Source organism: Macaca thibetana, chromosome 6 (genome assembly GCF_024542745.1).
Source record: "Macaca thibetana thibetana isolate TM-01 chromosome 6, ASM2454274v1, whole genome shotgun sequence".
In the NCBI taxonomy this organism is placed as follows: domain Eukaryota; kingdom Metazoa; phylum Chordata; class Mammalia; order Primates; family Cercopithecidae; genus Macaca; species Macaca thibetana.
The window spans coordinates 118,825,708-118,849,041 of NC_065583.1; the positions used below are offsets into that span (position 1 = coordinate 118,825,708).

At 36.3% G+C, this 23,334-nt stretch overlaps 1 protein-coding gene across 1 annotated transcript in view; it reads right to left on the reverse strand.

The window, feature by feature from the left end:
• Window positions 1–23,334, reverse strand: part of NDUFAF2 (NADH:ubiquinone oxidoreductase complex assembly factor 2) — a 198,328-nt gene that overhangs the window by 61,423 nt on the left and 113,571 nt on the right. Inside the window, exon 2 of the mRNA XM_050794386.1 lies at window positions 22,883–22,972. Within this exon, the coding sequence (XP_050650343.1) occupies window positions 22,883–22,972 (90 nt within the window). The remainder of the gene's footprint in view (window positions 1–22,882; window positions 22,973–23,334) is intronic.

The following is a 23,334-nucleotide window of genomic DNA, read 5'->3' on the forward strand; positions in this document are numbered from 1 at the left end:
ACATTCTTAAGGAAAGGAAATTCCAACCCAGAATTTCATATCCAGCCAAATTAAGCTTCATAAGCAAAGGAGAAATAAGATCCTTTTCAGACAAGCATATGCTGAGGGAATCTCAGACCTGCCTTCCAAGAGCTCCTGAAGCACTAAATACAAAAAGCAAAGGCCGTTACAAGCCACTACAAAAGACACCAAAATACACAGACCAGTAACACTATAAAGCAACCACGTAAGTCTGCAAAATAAACAGCTAACATCATGATGACAGGATCAAATCCACACATATTAATACTAACCTCAAATGTAAATGGGCTAAATGCCCCAATTAAAAGACACAGAGCAGAGTGGCAAGCTGGACAAAGAACTAAGATCCATTGGTATACTGTCTTCAAGAGATCCATCTCACAAGCAATAACACACATAGGCTCAAAATGAAGGGATGGAGGAAAACCTACCAAGTAAAAGGAAGACAGAAAAAAGCAGGGGTTGCAATCATAGTTCTGACAAAACAGACTTTAAACCAATAAAGATCCAAAAAAGACAAAAAAGAAGGACATTACATAATGGTAAAAGGTTCAATTCAATAAGAAGGCCTGACTCTCCTAAATATATATGCGCCCAACACAGGAGCACCCAGATTCATAAAGCAAGTTCTTAAGAGACCTTCAGAGAGATGTAGCCTCCCACATATTAATAGTGGGAGACTTTAACACCCCACTGACAGTATTAGACATATCATCAAGACAGAAAGTTAACAAAGATATTCAGGACCTGAACTCAGCTCTATATCAAATGGACCTGATAGATATCTACAAATCTCTCCACCCCAAAAAACAGAATAAACATTATTTTCATTGCTACATGGCACTTACTCTAAAATCGATCCCATAATCAGAAGTAAAACACTCCTTGGCAAATGCAAAAGCACTGGAATCATAACAAGCCGTCTCTTGGACCACAGTGCAATCAAATTAGAATTCAAGATTAAGAAATTCACTCAAAGCCATATAATTACATGGAAATTGAATAACCTGCTCCTGAATGACTTTTGGGTAAGTAATGAAATTAAGGCAGAAATCAAGAAGTTCTTTGAAACTAATGAGAACAAAGATACAACATGCCAGAATCTTTGGGATTTAGGTAAGGCAGTGTTGAGGGGAATTTATAGCACTAAATGCCCACATAGAAAAATTAGAACGATCTCAAGTTAACAACTTAACACCAAAACTAAAAGAACTAGAGAACCAAGAGCAAACAAATCCCAAAGCTAGCAGAAGACAAGAAATAACCAAAATCAGAGTTGAACTGAAGGAAATACACACAAAAAAATTCAAAAGATCAATGAAACCAGGAGCTGCTTTTTGGAAAAAAAAATTAATAAAATAGATGACTAGTCAGACTAATAAAGAAGAAAGGGGAGAAGATTCAAATCAACACAATTAGAAATAAGGGGGCTATTACCACTGACCCCACAGAGAGAAAAACCATCAGAGAATATTATAAATACCTTTATCCACATAAACTAGAAAGTCTAGAAGAAACTGATAAATTCCTGGACACATACACCATCCCAGGACTGAACCAGGAGGAAACTGAATCCCTAAACAGACCAATAACAAGTTCTAAAATTGAGGCAGTAATAAATAGCCTACCAACCAAAAAAAGCCCAGGACCACACAGATTCACAGCTGAATTCTACCAGATGTACAAAGAAGAGCTGGAACCATTCCTACTAAAACTATTCCAAAAAATTAAAGAGGAGGGACTCCTCCCTACCTCATTCTACAAGGCCAGAATCACTGTGATACCAAAACCTGGCAGTGTTTGATACCACAAAAAAGGAAAACGTCAGGCCAATATCCTTGATGAACGTCAATGCAAAAATCCTCAACAAAGTACTAGCAAACTGAATACAGTAGCACGTCAAAAAGCTTATCCACCACAATCAAGTTGGCTTCATCCCTGGGACACAAGGCTGGTTCAATATATGCAAATCAATAAATGTGATTCATCACATAAACAGAACTAAAGACAAGAACCACATGATTATATCAACAGATGCAGAAAAGGCTGTCAATTAAAATCAGCATCCCTTCATGTTAAAAACTCTTAATAAACTAGGCATTGAAGGAACATACCTTAAATAATAAGAGCCATATATGACAAATCCACTGCCAATATATGGAATGGGCAAAAACTAGAAGCATTCCTGTGATGGTTAATATTCAGTGTCAACTTGATTGGATTGAGGGATGCAGCATATTGTTCCTGGGTGTGTCTATGAGGATGTTGCCAAAGGAGATTAACATTTAAGTCAGTGGACTGGGAGAGGCAGACCTACTTTCAATCTGGGTGGGTACCATCTAATCAGCTGCCAGCATGGCTAGAATGAAGCAGGCAGAAGAAAGTGGAATGAGCAGACTTGCTGAGTCTTCTGGCCTTCCTTTTTCTCCTATGCTGGATGCTTCCTGCTCTCGAACTTCAGACTCCAAGTTCTTCAGTTTTTAGACTCTCGAACTTACACCAGTGATTTGCCAGGGACTCTTGGGCCTTCAGCTGCAGATTGAAGGATGCATTGTCAGCTTCCCTACTTTTGAGGTTTTGGGACTTAGATTTGCTTCCGTGCTCCTCAGTTGCAGACGGCCTATTGTGGGACTTCACCTTGTGATCATGTGAGTCAATTCTCCTAATAAACTCCTCTTCATATATTCATATATCCTATTAGTTCTGTCCCTTTAGAGAACTCTGACTAATACAATTCCCCTTGAAAACTGGCACAAGACAAGGATGCCCTCTCTCACTACTTGTATTCAACATAGTATAGGAAGTTCTGGCCAGTGAAATCAGGCAAGAGAAAAAAAGTAAAAGGGCATCCAAATAAGAGAGGAAGTCAAACTATCCCTGTTTGCAGATGACATGATCCTGTATCTAGAAAACCCCACTGCCTCAGCCCAAAAGCTTCTTAAGCTGATAAGCAACTTCAGCAAAGTCTCAGGATATAAAATTAATGTGCAAAAATTGCTAGCGCTCCTATACACCAACAAAACTCAAGCAGAAAGCCAAATCACGAACAAACTCTCATTCACAATTGCCGCAAAAAGAATAAAGTACCTAGGAATACAGCGGAGGTGAAAGATCTTGATAAGGAGAACTACAAACCACTGCCCAAAAATCAGAGATGACACAAACAAATGGAAAAACATTCCATGCGCATGGACTGGAAGAATCAATATTGCTAAAACGGCCATACTGCCCAAAGCAATTTACAGATTCAATGCTATTCCCATTAAACTACCATTGACATTCTTCACAGAACTAGAAAAAAGTATTTTAAAATTCATATGGAACCAAAAAGAGCCTGAATAGCCAAGGCAATCCTAAGCAAAACAAACAAACAAAAAAACAAAGCTGGAGGCATCACACTATCCAACTTCAAACTATACTACAGAGCTATGGTAACCAAAACAGCATAGTACTGATACAAGAACAGACACATAGACCAATGAAACAGAATAGAGAGCCCAGAAATAAGACTGCACACCTACACCTATCTGATCAACAAACCTGACAAAAACAAGCAATGGGGAAAGAATTTCTTATTCAATAAATGGTGCTGGGATAACTGGCTAGCCATATACCCATATGCAGAAAATTGAAACTGGACCACTTCCTTACACCACACACAAAAATTAACTCAAGATGGATTTAAGACTTAAATGTAAAACCCCAAACTACAAAATCCTGGAAGACAACTTAGGCAGTACCGCTGAGGATATAGGAATGGGCAAAGATTTCATGAGAAGACACCAATTTTCAAAACAAAATTTGCAATTTTGCTGCAATTGCAACAAAAGCAAAAATGGACAAATGGGATATAAACAACTTTTGCACAGCAAAAGAAACAATCAACAAAGTCAACAGACAACCTACAGACTAGAAGATAATTTTTACAAACTATGCATCTGACAAAGGTCTAATATTCAGCATCTGTAAGAAACTTAAACAAATTTATAAGAAAATAAAATAAACAACCCCATTAAAAAGTAGGCAAAAGACATGAACAGACACTCCTCAAAAGAAGACATACATGTGGTCAACAATCATAAAATAAAAAGCTCAGCCGGGCATAGTGTCTCACGCCTGCAATCCCAACACTTTGGTAGGCTGAGGCAGGCGGATCATAAGGTCAGGAGATCGAGACCATCCTGGCTAACACAGTGAAACCCTGTATCTACTAAAAATACAAAAAATTAGCCAGACGTGGTGGTGGGTGCCTGTAGTCCCAGCTACTTGGGAGGCTGAAGCAGGAGAATGGCATGAACCTGGGAGGCGGAGCTTGCAGTGAGCTGAGGCTGTGCCACTTCACTCCAGCCTGGGCGACAGAGAGAGACTCCGTCTCAAAAAACAACAACAACAAAGTTCATTACTGATCATTAAAGAAATGCACATCACACCATCTCACACTAGTCAGAATGGCTATTATTAAAAAGTCAAAAAATAACAAGACGCTGGCAAGGTTGCAGTTGCAGAGAAAAAGGAATGCTATACATTGTTGGTAGGAGCGTAAATTGGTTCAATCATTGAAGAAAACAGTGTGGAGATTCCTCAAAGACCTAAACATAGAAATACCATTTGATCTAGCAATCCCATTCCTGGGTTTAAACCCAGAAGAATATAAATCTTTCTACTATAAAGACACATGCATGTGTATGTTTATTGCAGCACTATTCACAATAGCAAAGACATGGAATCAACCTGAATGTTCATCAGTGATAGACTGCATAAAGAAAACATGTTAGATATACACCATGGAATACATGCAGCCATTAAAAAGAACAAGATCATGCCTTTGCAGGGACATGGATGGAGCCAGAAGCCATTATCCTTAGCAAACTAACACAGGAACAGAAAACCAAACACCAAATGTTCTCACTTATAAGTGGGAGCTAAACTATGAGAACACATGGATACCTAGAAAGGAACAACACACACTGGAGCCTACTGGAGGGTGGAGGGAGAGGATCAGGAAAAATAACTAATGGGTACCAGGCTTAATACTTGGGTGATTAAATAATCTGCACATCAAAATCTCTGGACACACATTTACCTATGTAACAAACCTGCATATGTACCCCAAACTTAAAATAAAAGTTTTTTTAAAAATAAAGTTATTTATGTATAATTAAGAACTTTTTTCTAGAAAAGAGCTTCCTTTTAAAATAACTCAACATGAACTATATATCTATAAAAGGTTTTAAGCAATATATCCTCAGTTTTAATGTAGAGTAGAAGTTAATTCTAAGTTTAGAAAAATCAACTGCTAGGCAGGTGTCAGCAAAGTATAGCCTGCAAGCCAAGTTCAGCCCACCACGTTTTACATTTTTTAATGGTTGCAGAAACATCAAAAGACGAACAATATTTCATGACATGAAAATCATAGAGAATTCAAAATTTCAGTGTCTAGAAATAAGGTTGACTGGAATACAGACACACATCTGTTTACATATTATCTGTGGCTGCTTCTGTGCTACAACATCAGAGTTGAGTAGTTGTAACCAACTAAGTGGCCCATAAAAAACCTAAAATATTTACCATCTGGACCTTTAAAGAAGAAGTTTGCCAACCTCTGTGCCAGGGCTACCATTAAGTATAATCCCTTTAGTGAAAAATATATATATTGATGCAAAAACACTTTCATATTATTTAAAATAAAAATCATTACTGATTATTATACTTTTAACTAATGATTATCATGTATTCTAGAGTCTATGAACACACACCAGTGGGCATAAGACCGTGCTGAACAAGTATAATGGCATAATGCACACTATTGTCACCATCAGAAAAAAAACTCTAAATAACAATCTGCCCTACTGATGAGTCTATAAAATAGCATTTTCAGTTCTCTTGTAAGGCTGGAAAAAAAAATACTTCAATTGAATACAAATCATTAAAAAAATTCCAAGGTAGTAAAGAGGTTGGAGAAACTGTTATATGTTTTCTAAAGCTTACTGGTTTTGCTTAAGTTTATCAAATTCATCAATTGATATAAGAATGTAATAGAACTTAAAAACTGAATGTATTATAATAAATATCACCTAGTCTATTTACTGTCAGGTGACACTAGTCTCTAATAAAGACAAAGCGACCTCTTTTAGCTTCAATTTCAATGACCATATAATGAATCTGTGTTTTATGCAGATATATAAACATAACTACTGAAATAAGCTTGTATATTTATAATTGTATAATAACCAGATACTTGAAATGTCCTGTTGGGATGATGAGTGATGCCACTACTATTTGTTATGCATCCTGTAAAGGTTACAGCCGGAAATGCTCAACGTGACTGCTTATTTGTAAAATCGTACCTAATTTCCCAACTACTACATACAAAGGAAATGACCAGCTGAAGTTTGCATTAATATGAAGTCATTACTTCATTGTTTTTGTTAACTTCAAAACAGTCTGAAACTGAACCATTATCCAATTATAAATTATATAATTTTGCCACTGCTAGTGATATTTATGTGGTGAAATCTGTATCCGTTCTCATTATAATGTAAACATTGTTTGAAATGAATTTAGCAAGATAACTGGACCGTTTACACCTTATGATCCTAGCATTCTTTCATCAATGTTCATTTGCATTCTCATCAGTATGCATGGGATTTTCACTGAACTTTAATATTCCTATTATAATATAACCCACTATAATAAGATTAAAGGTGAGTATGCAAATTAAAGCACCCATTAATCACTTAAAAAGACTAGAAGAATCAAGCAAGAAAATATTTCATGAAGCATACATTTTTCAAATCTCCATACGTGCTAAAAATGGCAAATACACCTTTAGAAACGTTGTCAGCAGAGGCTAAAGTAAATGAAATATTCTATCACCAGATCCAGTAGGTAACCATTCAGAATCAAAATTATGGAAAGGTTATCAATAGTCTGCATCCAAAAGATATTACATTAGAAATATGTGCTTACTTCACTTACGGAAGAGACTGTAATAAAGCCTCATCTTTAAAAAAATAATCTTTGCTAGTTCTGAGTGTTGACACTTCATAAAGGACTATAAAAATAAGAGATTCACAGTTTTCACTGTGAAAATCCTTCAAAGGATATATTAAGAAACAAATCATTTTCCAATTATTGACTTTTAAGGATATCTTAGGGATATCATTAAATTAAGTTGGCATCTTTAAGTTGCAAATTTTGTGGTGCTCATAGCTATTACTGTCTTTTTTCTTAATCAACTTTATTGAGGTATAATTTACAAAATACTGTGAGCCATTTCATGTGTGCAATTCCACAGCTTCTAACAGAAATGTTTACAATCCTGTGATTAGCACCACAATCAATAGACAGAACATTTCCATCACCTATAAAAGTTCCCCAGTCTGTTTACATGGAAACACCCACCTTACCCTACCCATAGTCCCCAGGCAATGAGTGATACTCTTAAGGTAGCCTATACAATCACCAACCCCTGGTATCCATACATTTGTATTATCTCTTCTCCTTCAGTGAGGGTAGGACCCATGACTTCTAATTATAAGAACATGGCAAAGGTGATGGGATATATGTGCTCATGTGATTACATTATATAAGATTATGGTGCTTATCTTGGCTGGAGTATTCTTCCACCTGGCTGGCTGTAAGGAAAATGTGGCCATATTGGGAAACACCACTGGCAAGAAATTGCCAGTGACCTCTAGGACTCAGTGTGGTCTTTGGCCAACAACTAGCAAAAATGCGAAGCTCTCAGTCTTACAACTGCAACGGACTGAATGCTGCCAACAACCACACAAGTGGGATGGTAGAGTTTTTCCTAATCAAGTCTCTAGATGAGAACCCAGCCTTGGGGTGATTACAGCTTAGTGAAACCCTTAACTAAAGAACCTAGCTAGGCTGTGCTTGGGCTCCTGATGCACAGAAACTGTAAGATAATAAATGTGTCTTATTTTAAGTTATTATTATTGTGGTAATGTTGACATACAGCAATAAAAACAAACACAATGAACATATCAGCAGTTCATTATTTTTTATTGATGTGTAGTATTCCTTTGCATGGAAGTATGACAATTTGTTTATCCTCTCACTTGTTGGATATTTTATTGGTTTTCAGTTTTTGGCTATTATGAATGAAGCTGCTGGGAAAATTCGGGTACAAGAATTTGGTTGGACTTATGTATTTATGCCTCTGGGTGAATACTTAGCCATAGAATGTCCAGGTTGTAGGATAAGTGTATGTTTAAACTGTTAAAGAACTAATAAACTGTTTTCCAAAGTAGTAGTAACATTTTACACTCTAGTCAGAAATACATGAAAATTTCAGGTACTTTACATCTTCATGAATGTATTGTCAGTTTTGTTGGTATTGTCAATTTTTAAAATTTTAGTCAGTCTAGTTGTATGTAGTGGTACTTCACTGTTGTTTTAATTAGCATCCCTTGATGACTACTGATTTTACGTATTGTCTTAGACTGCTTCAGCTGCCATAACAAATCACCACAGACTGGGTGGCTTAAACAACAGAAATTTATTTTCTCACAGTTCTGGAGGCTGGAAGTCTGAGATCAAGGTGCCAGTATAATCGGATTCTTTCTGGGGCCTCTTCTCATGGCTTGTAGGCAGCCATCTTCTCAATGTGTACCCACATGACTTCTTTTTTTGTGCATGCTCAGGGAGAGAGTACAGCTCTCTGGTGCCTCTTCTCCTAAGGGCACTAATATCATCATTAAGGTCTCACCCTCATGACCTCATCTAACTCTAATTACCTCCCAAAGGTCCCATATTTCTAAATACCATCATATTTAGAGTTAGGGCTTGAACACATGAATGGGGTAGAAGAGTGTGCGGGAACCACAAACATTTAGTCCACACCATAAATCCTCTTTGGTAAAGTGTCTGTTTATACCTTTTGCCCATTTTAAAATTAATGTTTCTCCTACTGGGGTGTGAGAGTCCTTTACATATTCTGAATACAAATTCGATGTTAGACATGTATGGCAAATTTTTCTCCTTGTCTATGGCTTGTATTTTCCTTTGCTCTAATAAATCTGTTAAAAATAAGAATCTGTAAAATTTTAGTGAAGTCCAATTTATCATTTTTTTTAAAACTGTGTTTTAGGGTCCTATCTAATAGCTTTTTGAGTACTCATAATTGAAAGATTTTTGTTCATCTTTTTCTTCTAAAAGTTTATTAGTTTTAGCTTTATATTTAGGTCTGTGATAAATCCCAAGTTAAATTTCTTGGGGGATTATATAAGGTAATGTTCAAGGTTTGTATTTTTCCATATGGAAATTCAGTTGTTCAACACAAGCTATTGGAAAGAATTTTCTTTGCTACTGAAAAATCAATTGACCATATAAGTGTGAGAAAATTTCTAGATATTCAGGTTGGTTCCATTAATTTTATAACTATCCTTACATAAGTACCAAACCACCTTGATAAATGTAGGTTTATATTAAGTTAAATTCTCCATTCTTGTTCTTTCTCAAAAAAAGTTTTGAGTATTCTAGGTTCTCTGTATGTTAATACAAAATTTAAAATCAGCATATCAATTCCAAAAAGGCTGCTAGTATTTTGATTGGAGGGCACTGAATTTACAGATCATTTTGAAGGGAAATAATATCTTTTAAGTATTAACTCTTCTGATCTATGAAAATTGTACATCTCTCTATTTAAGTCTTCTTTAATTTTTCTCAGTAATATTTTATATTTTTCTTTTCTTCCTTTCTTTTTTTTTTTAAGAGACAGGATCTTGCTGTGTCACCCAGGCTGGAGAGCTGTGGAGTGATTACAGCTCACTATAACCTCAAACTTCTGGGCTCAAGTGATTCTCCCATCTCAGGCTCTCGAGTAGGCTGGGAAGACTACAGGTGCACACCACCATGCCTGGCTAAAGCGTTTACTTTTTGTAGAGACAAGGTGTAGCTATGTTGTCCAGGTTGGACTGCAAGTCCTGGCCTCAACTGATCTTCCCACTTTAGCCTCCCAAAGTACTAGCATTGTAGCCATGAGCCACCTCACCCGGCTGATATTTTATGTTTTTCAGTGTAAAGGTCTTGGATTTATTTTTGCACATTTATCCCTAAATCTTCAAGTTTTTAATAGTATTTTAAGTAATATAATTTAAAATTTTACTTAGGAATTGTTTGGTATTATTATGTAGATATATAATTGATTTTATATTCCCCTGTATCTTGAAAAGTTACAAAATTCACTTAATTTTTACATACTTTTTGTAGATTGTCTACATGTAATCACATCACCTGTTTCTTATCTGTATTCATTTCATTTATTTTTATTGATTTATTGCATTGACAAGGATTTTCCAAGATGATGTGAAATGTAAATAGTCAAAGAAGATATCCTTGTCTTGTTCCCAATCTTAGGGGGACAGTGTTCTTTCACCATTGAATGTGAGGTAAACTATAATTTTTTTTTTCCCCTCCTTAATGCCCTTTATGCTTCTTTTCTATTTTAAGTTTGTGGAGAATTTTTCATCATAAATGTATATTGAATTTTTATCAATTCTTTTCTGTACCAACTGGAATTAACTCATGATTTTTCTCCTTTTTGTTATTATGCTGAATATAAATTGATTTTCAAATGTTAAACCAATCTGTATTAGTGGGATAAACTCCACATGGTCGTGGTATACTGCCCTTTTTATATATTGCTGGATTCAGGTTGCTAATATTTTGTTAGTGATTTCTATATCTATGTTTATGTAGGATATTGGTTTGTAGAATCTCTTTATTGTTTCTGTCGGGTTAATATCAGGTGAAACAGGGCCTGATAAAATGAGTACAGAAGTATTCCTATCTCCTACATTTCTGGAAAGAATATGTGGCCCATCCTGGTGAATGTTCCATGAGCACATGGAAAAAAATGTGCATTTTACAATTGCTCAGTGGAGTGTCCTATGTCAATTGGGTCATGTTGTTTGATGTAGCTGTCTTCTATGTCATTCTGACAATTTCTGCTTTTTGTGTGGCATTTCTAGACCATTTAAATTTACTGTACCTACTTACATAGGTTTAAATCTACAGATATTTGTATGCCTACATTCATAGCAGCATTATTCACAATAATCAAAAGGGGGAAGCAGCTCCAGTGTCCATCATTTGATGAAGAGATAAACAACATGTGGTATCTATATATACAATGGAATATTATTCAGCCCAAAAAAAGGAATGAAATTCTGATATATCCTATAACATGGATGAACCATGAAGACATTATGCTGAGGGAAATAAATAAGCCAGACATAAAAAGGGCAAATACTGTATGGATCAACTTCTATGACGTACTTAGAGTAGTCAGATTCATAGTGACAAAAAGTAGAATGGTGGTTGCCAAAGACTGCGAAAAAGGAGGAAATGGAGAGTTGTTTTTCAATGGGCATGAAGTTCAGTTTGGGAAGATGAAAAAAGTTCTGATGATGAATGTTGCTGATAGTTGCAAACAGTGAATGTACCTACAGTCACTGAACTGTATACTCAAAAATGGCTAAAATGGAAATTTTTATGTTATGTATACTTTACCGCAATGAAAAGACAGGATAATTTAAAAATAAAATCAATCAATGTAATACATCATATTAACAGAATGAAAGAAAATAATCATAAAAATAATCTCAATAAATGAAGAAAAGACATTTGACAAAATCCAACAGCATTCATGATAAAAACTACCAGCAACCTAGGAATAGAAGAGAGCTTTTTAATCTGACAGCAGGCATCTAAAAAACCTTACAGCTAATATCACACCTAATAGTGAAAAACTGAATGCTTTCCCCCTAAGATCAAGAACAAGGCAAAGTTGTTCACTTTTACCAGTTCTACTCATCATTATTGTGGAGGTTCCTTGCCAGTGCAGTAAGGCAAGAAAAAACAAAGGCTTACACATGAGAATAGAAGAAACAGAAAGAAAAGACTTTATGCAGATAACCACAAAAAGTTTACAGTAAAGATGATACAATTGATAAGTGAGTTTAACAATGTCACTTAAAGTACACAGTTGATATATAAAATCAATTGTATTACTATGTATTATCAATGAATAATTTGAAATTGATATTTTAAAAAAACTAGCAACAGCACCAAAAAAAAATCAAGAAACACTTAGGTATTAATTTAATAAAACATGTGCAAGATCTATAGTTGAAACTACAGACCAGAGGGGTAGCTCACACCTGTAATCCCGGCACTTTGGGAGGCTGCGGTGGGCAGATCACTTGAGGTCAGGAGTTCGAGACCAGCCCGGCCAACATGGTGAAATCCCATCTCCACTAAAAATAGAAAATTAGCTGGGCGTAATGGTGTGTGCTTGTAATCCCAGCTACTCATGAGGCTGAGGGAGGAGAATTGCTTGAACCCAGGAGGCAGAGGTTGCAGTAAGCAACAAAAATAAACAATAGGGAATGAAAAACCTATTCAATAAATGGTGCTGGGATAACCGGCTAGCCATACATAGACAAATGAAAGTTGACCCCTACCTTTCACCATATACAAAAATTAACTCAAGATGGTTTAAAGACTTAAATGTAAGACATCAAAGTATAATATCCAGAATCTATAAGAAACTTTAATAAATCAAAAAGAAAAAAACACCACCATTAAAAAGTAGGCAAAGGGCATGAACAGACACTTCTCAAAAGATATACACGTGGCCAACAAACATAAAAAAATACTCAAGATCACTAATCATCTGAGAAATGCAAATCAAAACCACAATCAGATACTATCTCACACCAGTCAGAATGGCTATTATTAAAAGTCAAAAAATAACAGATGTTGGTGAAGTTGCAAAGAAATGGGAACACTTATACACTGTTGGTGGGACTATAAATTAGTTCAGTCTATGTGGATAGCAGTTTGGCGATTCTCAAAGAACTACTAATAAAAATAGAACTATCACTTGACCTAGCAATTCCATTACTGAGTATATACCCAAAGAAAACGAAATCGTTCTACCACAAAGACACATGCATTTGCATGGTTATTGCAGCACTATTCACAATAGCAAATACATGGAATCAACTTAGATACCCATCAATTGTAGATTGGATAAAGAAACTGTGGTACATATACACCATGGACTAGTATGCAGTCATAAGAAAGGATGAAGTAATGTCCTTTGCAGCAACATGGATGCATCTGGAGAACATAATCCAAAGTGAATTAATGTAGAAACAGAAAACCAAATACTTCATGTTCTCCCTAATAAGTGAGAGCTAAATACTGAGTATACATGAACATAAAAATGGGAACAACAGAAACGAGGGAGGGTACCATGCTCACTATTTGGGTGACAGGTTCAGTTGAAGCCCAAACCTCAGAATCATGCGATATATCCATGTAAGAAACATGCACATGTAACTCCTGAATCTAAAATTTAAAAAAGAAAGAAAGAAAAGTAAAGTGTACTTGTAGGCATGGTGGTGTGTGTCTGTAGTCCCAACTACTTAAGAGGCTGAGGCTGGAGGATTGCTTGAGGCCAGGAGTTTGAGACCAGCGTGGGCCACATAGCAAGATCCCCATCTCTAAAAAATAAAGTATACACGTGCATTCTTGGCTTCTATTTCTTCCCCAAGAATGATGAATTCTATTTGCATGATCTCAGTAACTTCATTCTAGGTCCTTGCAGCCTAAAGCAGCAGCTCCATCAATACTTATACTCATGCACATTTTTTTTCGCCTGTGAATCATTGTTTTTATTAAGTGGGTCATTTACTGTTGAGGCTATATCTTCTCCAGTTTATCTTTGCTTTGGGGACTAACAAAAATTAAGAAGTATGGTCTTTCTGTCATAAGTGAAGACATGCTAAAAACATTTTTAACATCCATTTGGCAGTGCAGTGCCCTTCATACTTTGTTCCTTCAGCCATGCTTTCTGTTGGCTTTCCAATAACGTATGCTGATGAAGAAATATATTTTAGTTCCTTGCTAGATTGTTGTTTATTTCTGTTAAAGTTTTTACTACAGGCATTTTTATCACAACAGGAAGAACAAACGATTCCCAATGGTATGTAAGTTTTTGCTTTTGCTATTAAGAAACCTCAGAAAAGATTTCAAAACATTTATCATTAAATTTAAAGAAACTTTGGAAAGTCCTGGATTGAATATGATACAACTTTAAATATCTCTGGAAAAATTATAGAGGTTTGTCTGGGCATTTGATCTTTACATTTGATCTGTTACTTGGGATAACTTCATATTATATAACTTAGTATCTCAAGACTAATCTATGGTGAGGTTCTTCATTTAAAGAGTTTCTTCATTTAAAGAGATTGGGGCAAATCCATGTTTCAAACAGTCTTCTGGATTAAGTCAAATCCTGAGACTGGGAAAAGGGTCAGTTCTGACACTTTTTTATTATATCCCCTGCTTGTATCATTATTACTATCTTCATTCAGTAATTTATTTTTCCAAGATGGCTACATTATTCTTTTACAGCTTTATTGAGGTATAATTGATGCACAATAAACTGCACACAAAGTGTAAAAACATTATACAGGCCCTAACTAACCATGACAAAAATTTTGGGAAAAAAGTTGGCAGACTCAAAATGATTTATTTCAAGACTTGTTACAAAGCCTCAGTAATCAAGATAATCAGCACTAGCAAAAGGATAAATAAGTAACTCCATGGATAGAAAATGCAGAAATAGACACATCTGTAGTCAATTGATGTCTGACAAAGTTGCTCAGGCAATTCAATGGAAAAAGTAGTGTTCATTTAAAAAAACGGTGGTGGAAAATTAGATTGCCATATAAAACATGAAATTGATACCTACACAAAAATTAATTCAAAATGTATCATAGACTTTAATGTAAAACTCAAAACTGTAGAACCCCAAACTTCTAGAAGAAATCACAGGAGAAAATATTCTTGACCTCAGGTTAGGCAAAGATTTCTTTCATACAACATTGAAACCATGATATATAAAAGCAAAAACATTGATAAACTGGAATTCATTATAATTAAGAATGTGTACTCTTTGAAAGGCACTGTCAAGAGAGTGAAAAGACAAGGCACAGACTGTTAGAAAGTATTTGCTAATCACATTTCTGATAAAGGACTTGTATCTATGATACATAGGAAATTCTCAAAACTAAGTAATTTTTTTAATTAAAAAATTCTGGGCAAAAAGATATAAATAACAGTACACCAAAGAAGATATACAGATGGCAAATAAGTTCATGAAAAGATGCTCTAGGTCATTAGTCATTAGAAAAATAAAAATTAAAACCACAATGAGATATCAAAACCAGTTAGAATGGCTTAAATGTAATGAAACTGACAACAGCAATGGCTGGAGAAGATGATGAACAACTTGAACTCTCATACACTACTAATGAGAATGCAAAATGGTACAGCCACATTGCAAAATATCTTGACAATTTTTTATAAAATCAAATTTACACTTAAATACAAAATGGTACAGCCACATTGAAAAATATCTTGGCAGTTTTTCATAAACTCAAACCTATACTTAAAATAAAACCTATCAATCCTGCCCAAGGATTTATTTGAAAGAAAATTTCTGTTCACAGATTTGTACATGAATGTATATATGAATTAATATAGCAACTTCACTGATAATTGCTATAAAGTAGAAAGGACTCAAATGTCTTTCAACTAGTTAATGCAAAAAGATATATCAATATGACAGAATTCTAGTCAGCAATAAAAAGGAATAAACTTACTGATTCATGCAGTACACAAGCAAATCTCAAATGTATTAAGTTATCTTTTAAAAAAAGTTGCCTTTTGCTTTGAGTCAAGATGGAGCAACAAGGACAAATTACATAAAATAACAATCTTCAAAACAATGGACATTGAATAATGTAACACGGTGGTCTCAGAGAATGTTAAATAAACGAAGGCTGCCCTCACAATTGCCCCAGCTTACCGCTTTGAGTTTCGGTTGTGCCCCAGGGAGGGAATCCTGTCAAAACCCAGCAGGCTATACACATTAAGAAGATGGAGCTGGGAGTCTAGGGAGACCAAGGTCACATAAGTTCACAGTTCAGAGTACCAGTTGGGTGACAGCTACATAGAGAACAAACCCTACAAGATTGGCAGAGGGCCCCATTAAGGAAAGGAAGTTCTGCAACTTTATAAAGGCATCTATGAGAAAAATCTACAAACAACATATTTAATGGTGAAAGACTGAATGCTAAGGTCAGAAACAATGCAAGAATATCCTCTCTAATCTTTTCTATTCAAGTGTACTGGAGATTCAACCAAATTGCTCTGGAAGTCCAGAGATTCTGCGTTGCAATGTGAGTCGATTTCAGATACTTCTTGAGTCATGAATCATAGAGCATTAGAGATAGATCGAGGCTTAAAGGGTTTGAACTCAGCATTTTAGTTTTACAGATGAAAAATAGGGAGGTAAATCCCTTTGCCAAAACGACCAAGGTAGTAAATGACCATTGCAGAACATGGATGTAATGTAGGTCTTGATGCTAGAACAGGGATAGCACCATCTCGATCTATTATTTTATGAAGCTTACTTTGAAAATTCTTGATGAACTTCTGTGGCCTGAGAAAGACATGTTGAATAATTATGAACAATTATTAATCTTAAAAGCAATAAAAGTGGGTATGACATTTTAAACTGAGATATTAATTATGAACACTGTTAATGATAGACAGGTATGGTCTAATATACCTAAAAAGTAATTTTTACCTAACTCTCTTCTGAGCTTTTAATCTTCTGTTTTAATGAGTACATGTGATAAGTAAAGCTTAACTGGATCAGGGCCTTTCTGCCTCTTCCAACTATATTCTGCTTTGCATGTATTTTAGGGTTCTCATAAAAAATGTTTATTACCGTTAACAGGAAACAAGCTTAAACTTACCAAAAACAAGAAAAATAACAAAAATGAAAGATAAATACAACAATCTGAATTATAGAGAGACAAATATGAGAGCCTCTACATAAGAACTACAAATAATGCCATGAATTAAACTTACAAGGTTCACTGAAACTTTGTAACATTGCCCAGTAGTTAGTACTATACTATCTCCCACAGCTGAATCTTTGCCCAAGAATCTTCTATGTTTTCTTTTTTCTTGTGAGACAGGGTCTCACTCTGTCACCCAGGCTGGAGTGCAATGGCACGATCTCAGCTCACTACAATCTCTGTCTCCCAGGCTTAAGCAATCCTTCCACCTCAGCCTCCCGAGTAGCTGGGACTACAAGTATGTGCCACCACACCTGGCTAATTTTTTGTATTTTTGGTAGAGACGGGGTTTCACACGTCATATAGGCTGGTCTAGAACTCCTGGACTCAAGTTACCTGCCTGCCTCAACCTCCCAAATTATAGGCGTGAGCCACTGTACCTGATCGAATCTTCTATATATTTGAAAAAAACTGATCTGGTCTGCTGTTCCACGTCTTTCTTCTTAAAACAGACTATTTTCAGCAAGTCAGCAGACTCCCCAAAATGCCTTTTCCTTAAACATACTTACATAACATACTTTCAATTTGAAATGCATTCATTCAACAAATGTTGATTGAGCTTATATTTACTTAATATAAACTATTGAGCTAGGCCCTGAGAATACAAAAATGAATAAGGTAAGGATTCTTTTCTAAAAAATCTTCTAGTTAGGGTGGAGGATGCAGATAAGTAAACAAGGAACCCCCCATAGTGTGTTAAGTGTCATGATTAGAAGAGGTCCAAAGTAAGATGAAAACAAAAAAAAAAGGAACATCTCACCTATCACTGGGGGTAAGGGGCCAGGTCAGAAAAAGCTTACAAAGGGAATCAATGTCCGCTCCAAAACTTGAGTAATAAATAGGAGTTAGCCAAATTATAAATGATGTAGGCAGTATAATATAATATTGAGTAAAAATTTGGAAGCAGATAATTTGGGTTCAAATCTGAGTTCTAGTTGCTATTGATACTTAGGAAGTTACTTAAATCACTCTTCTTCATTAGGAAGAATTAGAAGAGAATTTACACAATTCCTCACTACACATCTACCCATCTACCTGCATATATGCCCAGACTCTTTTTCTGCTATTACTATTGATGACTTTTCCTTTTGTTCAAAGGCCAATTCTTCCACCTGTTTACTAGATCCTGCCTCATCTTGTCTTCTCAAGGACTTCCTCTTTCCTGTAATTTTTCTTTCTGACTGGATGTTTCCCATCACTATTACAAAATTCTCTTCTGTCTTTAAAACAAAAGAAAATATTTATTGACTCCATTTTCCTCTCCAACTACTGCTTCATCATTCTCCTTTTCTTTACAGATAAACTCCTCATAAACACTGCCTATTCTCAGTCTCTCCAAATCCTCCCTTGCTATACTTTTTTTCCTATCATGCATTTGCTCCTACCACTCTACAGAACTCTTTTTGTCAGACGTCCCTGTTCTTAAAGCAGAGTTAATTTTCAGTCCTCATTTGACATTTTGATTACTTCTTCCTCCTTGCTATTTGGCTTCTAGTACATGACACGTTTCTTTTTTTCCCCTACTTTACTGGCAGCTCCTTTTTGGTCTCCATTGTCTCTAAACTTTGGAGCAGCCTAAGGGTCACTGTTTGAATTTCCCATTTTGTATTTACACTCATTCTGTGTGTGATCTCTTCAGTCTCATTGCTTTATATACCATTTATTTGCTGACAACTCCCAAATTATATCTCTAGTACAGATATGTCCACTAAATTCGTGGCTCATATACAATTTAACATCTCTACTTGGATGTCTAATAGGCATCTCAAACTTAGCATGTCCAAAATTGATTTCATTTTTCCACCCCTAACTTGCTCCTTTCACCGTCCTGCACACGTCAGTTAACAGCAACTCCTTTTTCCAGGTGAGGACAAAACAGATTAAGAGTAATTACTGTCTGCTTTCCTCTCATGTTCCATATCCAGTATGTCATCAAATCCTGTTGGTCCTACTTTTACCATAGATCTGGAATGCAACTTCTTCTTTCCACTCCCACTGTTACTCTGGCCCAAGTCACAATTAAACTCTTGCCTAAATTATGACAAGAACTTTCTGACTCCATATTTTGCCTATGTTCCCCTAAGTCTATTTGCAATGCAGCTGCCATAGTGATCCTGTTAAATATACCGCAGAACATATGACTACTCTTTTCAAAACCCTACAATGGCTTCCAGTCTCACTAAGAGTAAAAGCGAGAGTCTTTAAAATGGCCTACAAGGCCCCACAGATAGACAATCCTGTTAACTCTCTAACCTTATCTATTAATTTCTCTCTCCTATCCCACTGGCTTCCTTGCTGTTCTTTAAACATCTGAGCATGTTCCTGTCTCAGGGCTTTTGTACTTGCTCTCCAGTATTGCTCCTCAGCTAGTTAGCTGCATGACTAGCTCCTTCTGTTTTCATTCGGAAGTCATCGCAGTAAAGTCTTTTCTGAACACTATTTAAAACTGCAAAACGGCTGGGCGCCATGGCTCACACCTGTAATCCCAGCCCTTTGGGAGGCCGAGGCGGGCAGATCATGAAGTCAGGAGATGGAGACCATCCTGGCTAACACAGTGAAACCCCGTCTCTACTAAAAAATACAAAAACACAATTAGTCAGGTGTGGTGGTGGGCACCTGTAGTCCCAGCTACTCGGGAGGCTGAGGCAGGAGAATGGCGTGAACCCGGGAGGCTGAGCTTGCAGTGAGCTGAGATCACGCCACTGCACTCCAGCCTGGGCGACAGAGCGAGGCTCCGTCTCAAAAGACAAAACAAACAAACAAACAAACCAAAAAACTACAAAACCTTCCCCAACACTCCCTATGCCCTTTCCCTGCTTTATTATCTGGGGCCATTAACATACAATATAGTACGGTTATTTATCTGGTGTATTGTCTTTCTCCCACCTTAGAACATAAGCTCTATGAATGTAGAGGTCCTTAATAGATACCTACTAAATAAATGAAGAAAAAGGGCACATTGTTTAATCTACACTGTGGGAGAATATGCAACATGCAGGTCCCAGTATTCTAATAATTGATAAATATAATATTCATCTGAACCCGAAAATACTTAATTTACTTTTTCATGGTGTTGAGCTATTATTTTTCACATTTAATTGATGTGTACCACCATAAAAATAATTTTTGTTTAGTGTTTGATTGATACATTTGTTTTAAACATGTGTCCCGTGGGAGAGTTATGCCAAATTACTAGATCAGGACAGCCATAAACAGATTAGAACTTCATTCAAACTCTCTGAAAGTCTCAAAGGCTGAAAAATGAATCATTACCTACTCATTTATTTATAACTTATTTCTATAAACATCTTAATTCTATACTATTATTGGAAAAAATGATAAAAACAAACTAACTCTAAGAAGGTGCACGCATTATCCAAGAATTGTAAATGTAGTTTATAACACTGGAGAGTCTGCTAAAATAAGAAAGCTCAATTACCCCTCCTAGAAGTTGCCAATTTATATTCTGTATTTCTTCAAAAAACCTTTGGTATCTACTTATTTTTGTGGTTTTTTAAAATCATAGTTCCAGTATCTTCATAGCTAGTAAGCAGAAATGGAAAAATATTTTTACTGAAATGATGTTTACATTCACATGCTGGCATAAAAGTAACATAATGCCTATAGCTAACACATGTAAGATATCATACTATGCCAACCAAGAAGCAATGAGCCTACTGTTTACCCGTGTATGAACCTATATAACCCAGGCAAATTAACTAATCTTTTTAGGCCTTTTGTACTCCATCTATTAAATGGGTGATATGGTTTGGCTCTGTGTCCCTACTCAAATCTCATTTCTAATTGTAATCCCCACGTGTCGAAGGAGGGACGTGATTAGATCATGGGGGCGGTTTCCCCATGCTGTTCTTGTGAAGTGAGTGAGTTCTCATGAGATCTGATGGCTTTGTAAGTATTTGGAAGTTCTTCCTTCATTATTGTCTCTCCCGCTGCCACGCAAAGAAGGTGCTTGCCTCCCCTTTGCCTTCTGCCATGATTGTAAGTTTCCTGAGGCCTCCCCAGCCACGCAGAACTGTGAGCCAATTAAGCCTTTTTCCTTTATAAATTACCCAGTTTCAGGTATTTCTTTTTTTTTTTTTTTTTTTTTTTTTGAGACGGAGTTTTGCTCTTGTTGCCCAAGCCAGAGTGCAATGGCGCAATCTCAGTTCACTGCAACCTCCACCTCTCAGGTTCAGGCAATTATCCTGCCTCATCCTCCTGAGTAGCTGGGATTACAGGCCTGTGTCACCACACCTGGCTAATTTTTTGAATTTTTTGTTTTTTTTCTGAGATGGAGTCTCGCTCTGTCACCAGGCTGGAGTGCAGTGACGTGATCTCAGCTCATTGTAACCTCTGCTTCCCAGGTTCAAGTGATTCTCCTGCCTCAGCCTCCCGAGTAGCTGGGACTACAGGCACGTGCCACCATGCCCAGCTAATTTTTGTATTTTTAGTAGAGACAGGGTTTCACCATGTTGGCCAGGATGGTCTTGATCTCTTGACCTCATGATCCGCCTGCCTTGTCCTCTCAAAGTGCTGAGATTACAGACGTGAGCCACCACACCTCGCCTAATTTTTTGTATTTTCAGTAGAAACGGGGTTTCACCATGTTAGCCAGGCTGGTCTCGAACTCCTGACCTCAGATGATCTTCCCGCTTCGGCCTCCCAAAATGCTGGGATTACAGGCGTGAGCCACCACTCCCGGCCTCGGGTATTTCTTTATAGCAGTGTGAAAATGACCTAATACACTGGGTTAATTACAGTGTCTACCTTATGGGATTTTGTGATAATTAAACACAGTGATGGTAAAGTAATGGCATAATATCAGGCATGCAGGTAAATACTTGATATGTGTTAAGCGATATACACAATAAAGGTATTGAGGTTTCAGTTAAGGCTCTTTTAGTTGCACATACCAAAAGCTAACTCAAGCTAGATTTCATGTATTCAATACATACTGATTAAGTACCTACTAGGTGCCTTACGATATGCCAGGCACTATGCTAGGAACTGGTAAGCAAAAAAACGGAAATACATAACATGGTTATCAGGTGCCATTTTGAACTCAGTCTTGCAGCTGAACTTCACTCAGAGAGAAACTGAACTGGGAACCAGAAAGCTGTTGGAAAACTAGGAAATATTCTGTCTATGTACTTCTCATTATGAACTAGTTTCCATTTTCTTCTCAGTAAATCAGCTTTTTCTGCAATATCACCTTTTCTAAAATCAATTAGCTTTTTTATGCAATAAAACTTTGATGGTAGACTGAAGGTGACCACTAACAAGGTACTAAGTTCATATGTTACTGTTAGACCCACACCGAGAGACCAACTGCTGCTGTTTGTCTCCCTTTGATCTTTTATTTTAATTTCAAAGTCTTAGGAAAGAGATCAAGCATCCATCCTTGTCTTAACAGGAGGTCAGTTAACATAGAGTTATTGTGAGTTGAAAAAATACTCCAAATGGTATCTGCAGCAAATATCATGCATAATTTATAAAAGAAAAAATTAAAAGTTTAAATTACTTTGCAAGTTCATGTGTGTAGTGAGTGCCAGAAACAGGATTCAAATCCTAAGACTGTGCAAGTGCTGGGTCACTACATGAAAGTGAGTGCCTGCTTAAATTTTGCATCTTAGGATTTTGGCTTGCCTCACCTTAGTGCCAGCTCTACTAATGCTTAATAGTTCTTTTTGCTGTACATGCATCTGCTTACTAAAATTCAGCACCTTTACAACTTCCAAAGAAATGCAATGTTAAAAAAACAGTTTCAAACATTCAGAGACTAAAACTTTTTTGCAAAGAGATACAGTATATAATTATATATGCTCTTATTGAGTTTGTATATCGTTATACAATTTACCTCCCAGGAGATTCCACTAAAAGCAGAAACTTACCTTCCCATTCTGTTGGAATATCCCCTATTTCATAGTCTACTTCTTTTTTATTTGCTCCTTCTACAATTCTCTTCTCTCGAATAGTTTGTCCTACAAGACAAAAGTCATTAATACATTTTTAAACGAACCTATGATACAGTAGTTACTACAATTAATCTTTTAATATTGCATAACCCCTTATATGGTTGAAGAATTAAATTAACAGGAAAAAGAGAATAGATTTCATTTTGAATTAGGCATATTACAAAAGGCAAATTCTAAACTACTGCAAAAATTTATAATTATTTACCACAGCGTACAAAAATTAATGGTAGGCCAGCTGCAGTGGCTCACGCCTGTAATCCCAGCAATTTGGGAGGCCAAGCCAGGGGGATCCCCCGAGCTCAGGAGTTCGAGATCAACCTCGGCAACATGGTGAAACCCCATCTCTACTAAAATACAAAAAATTAGCC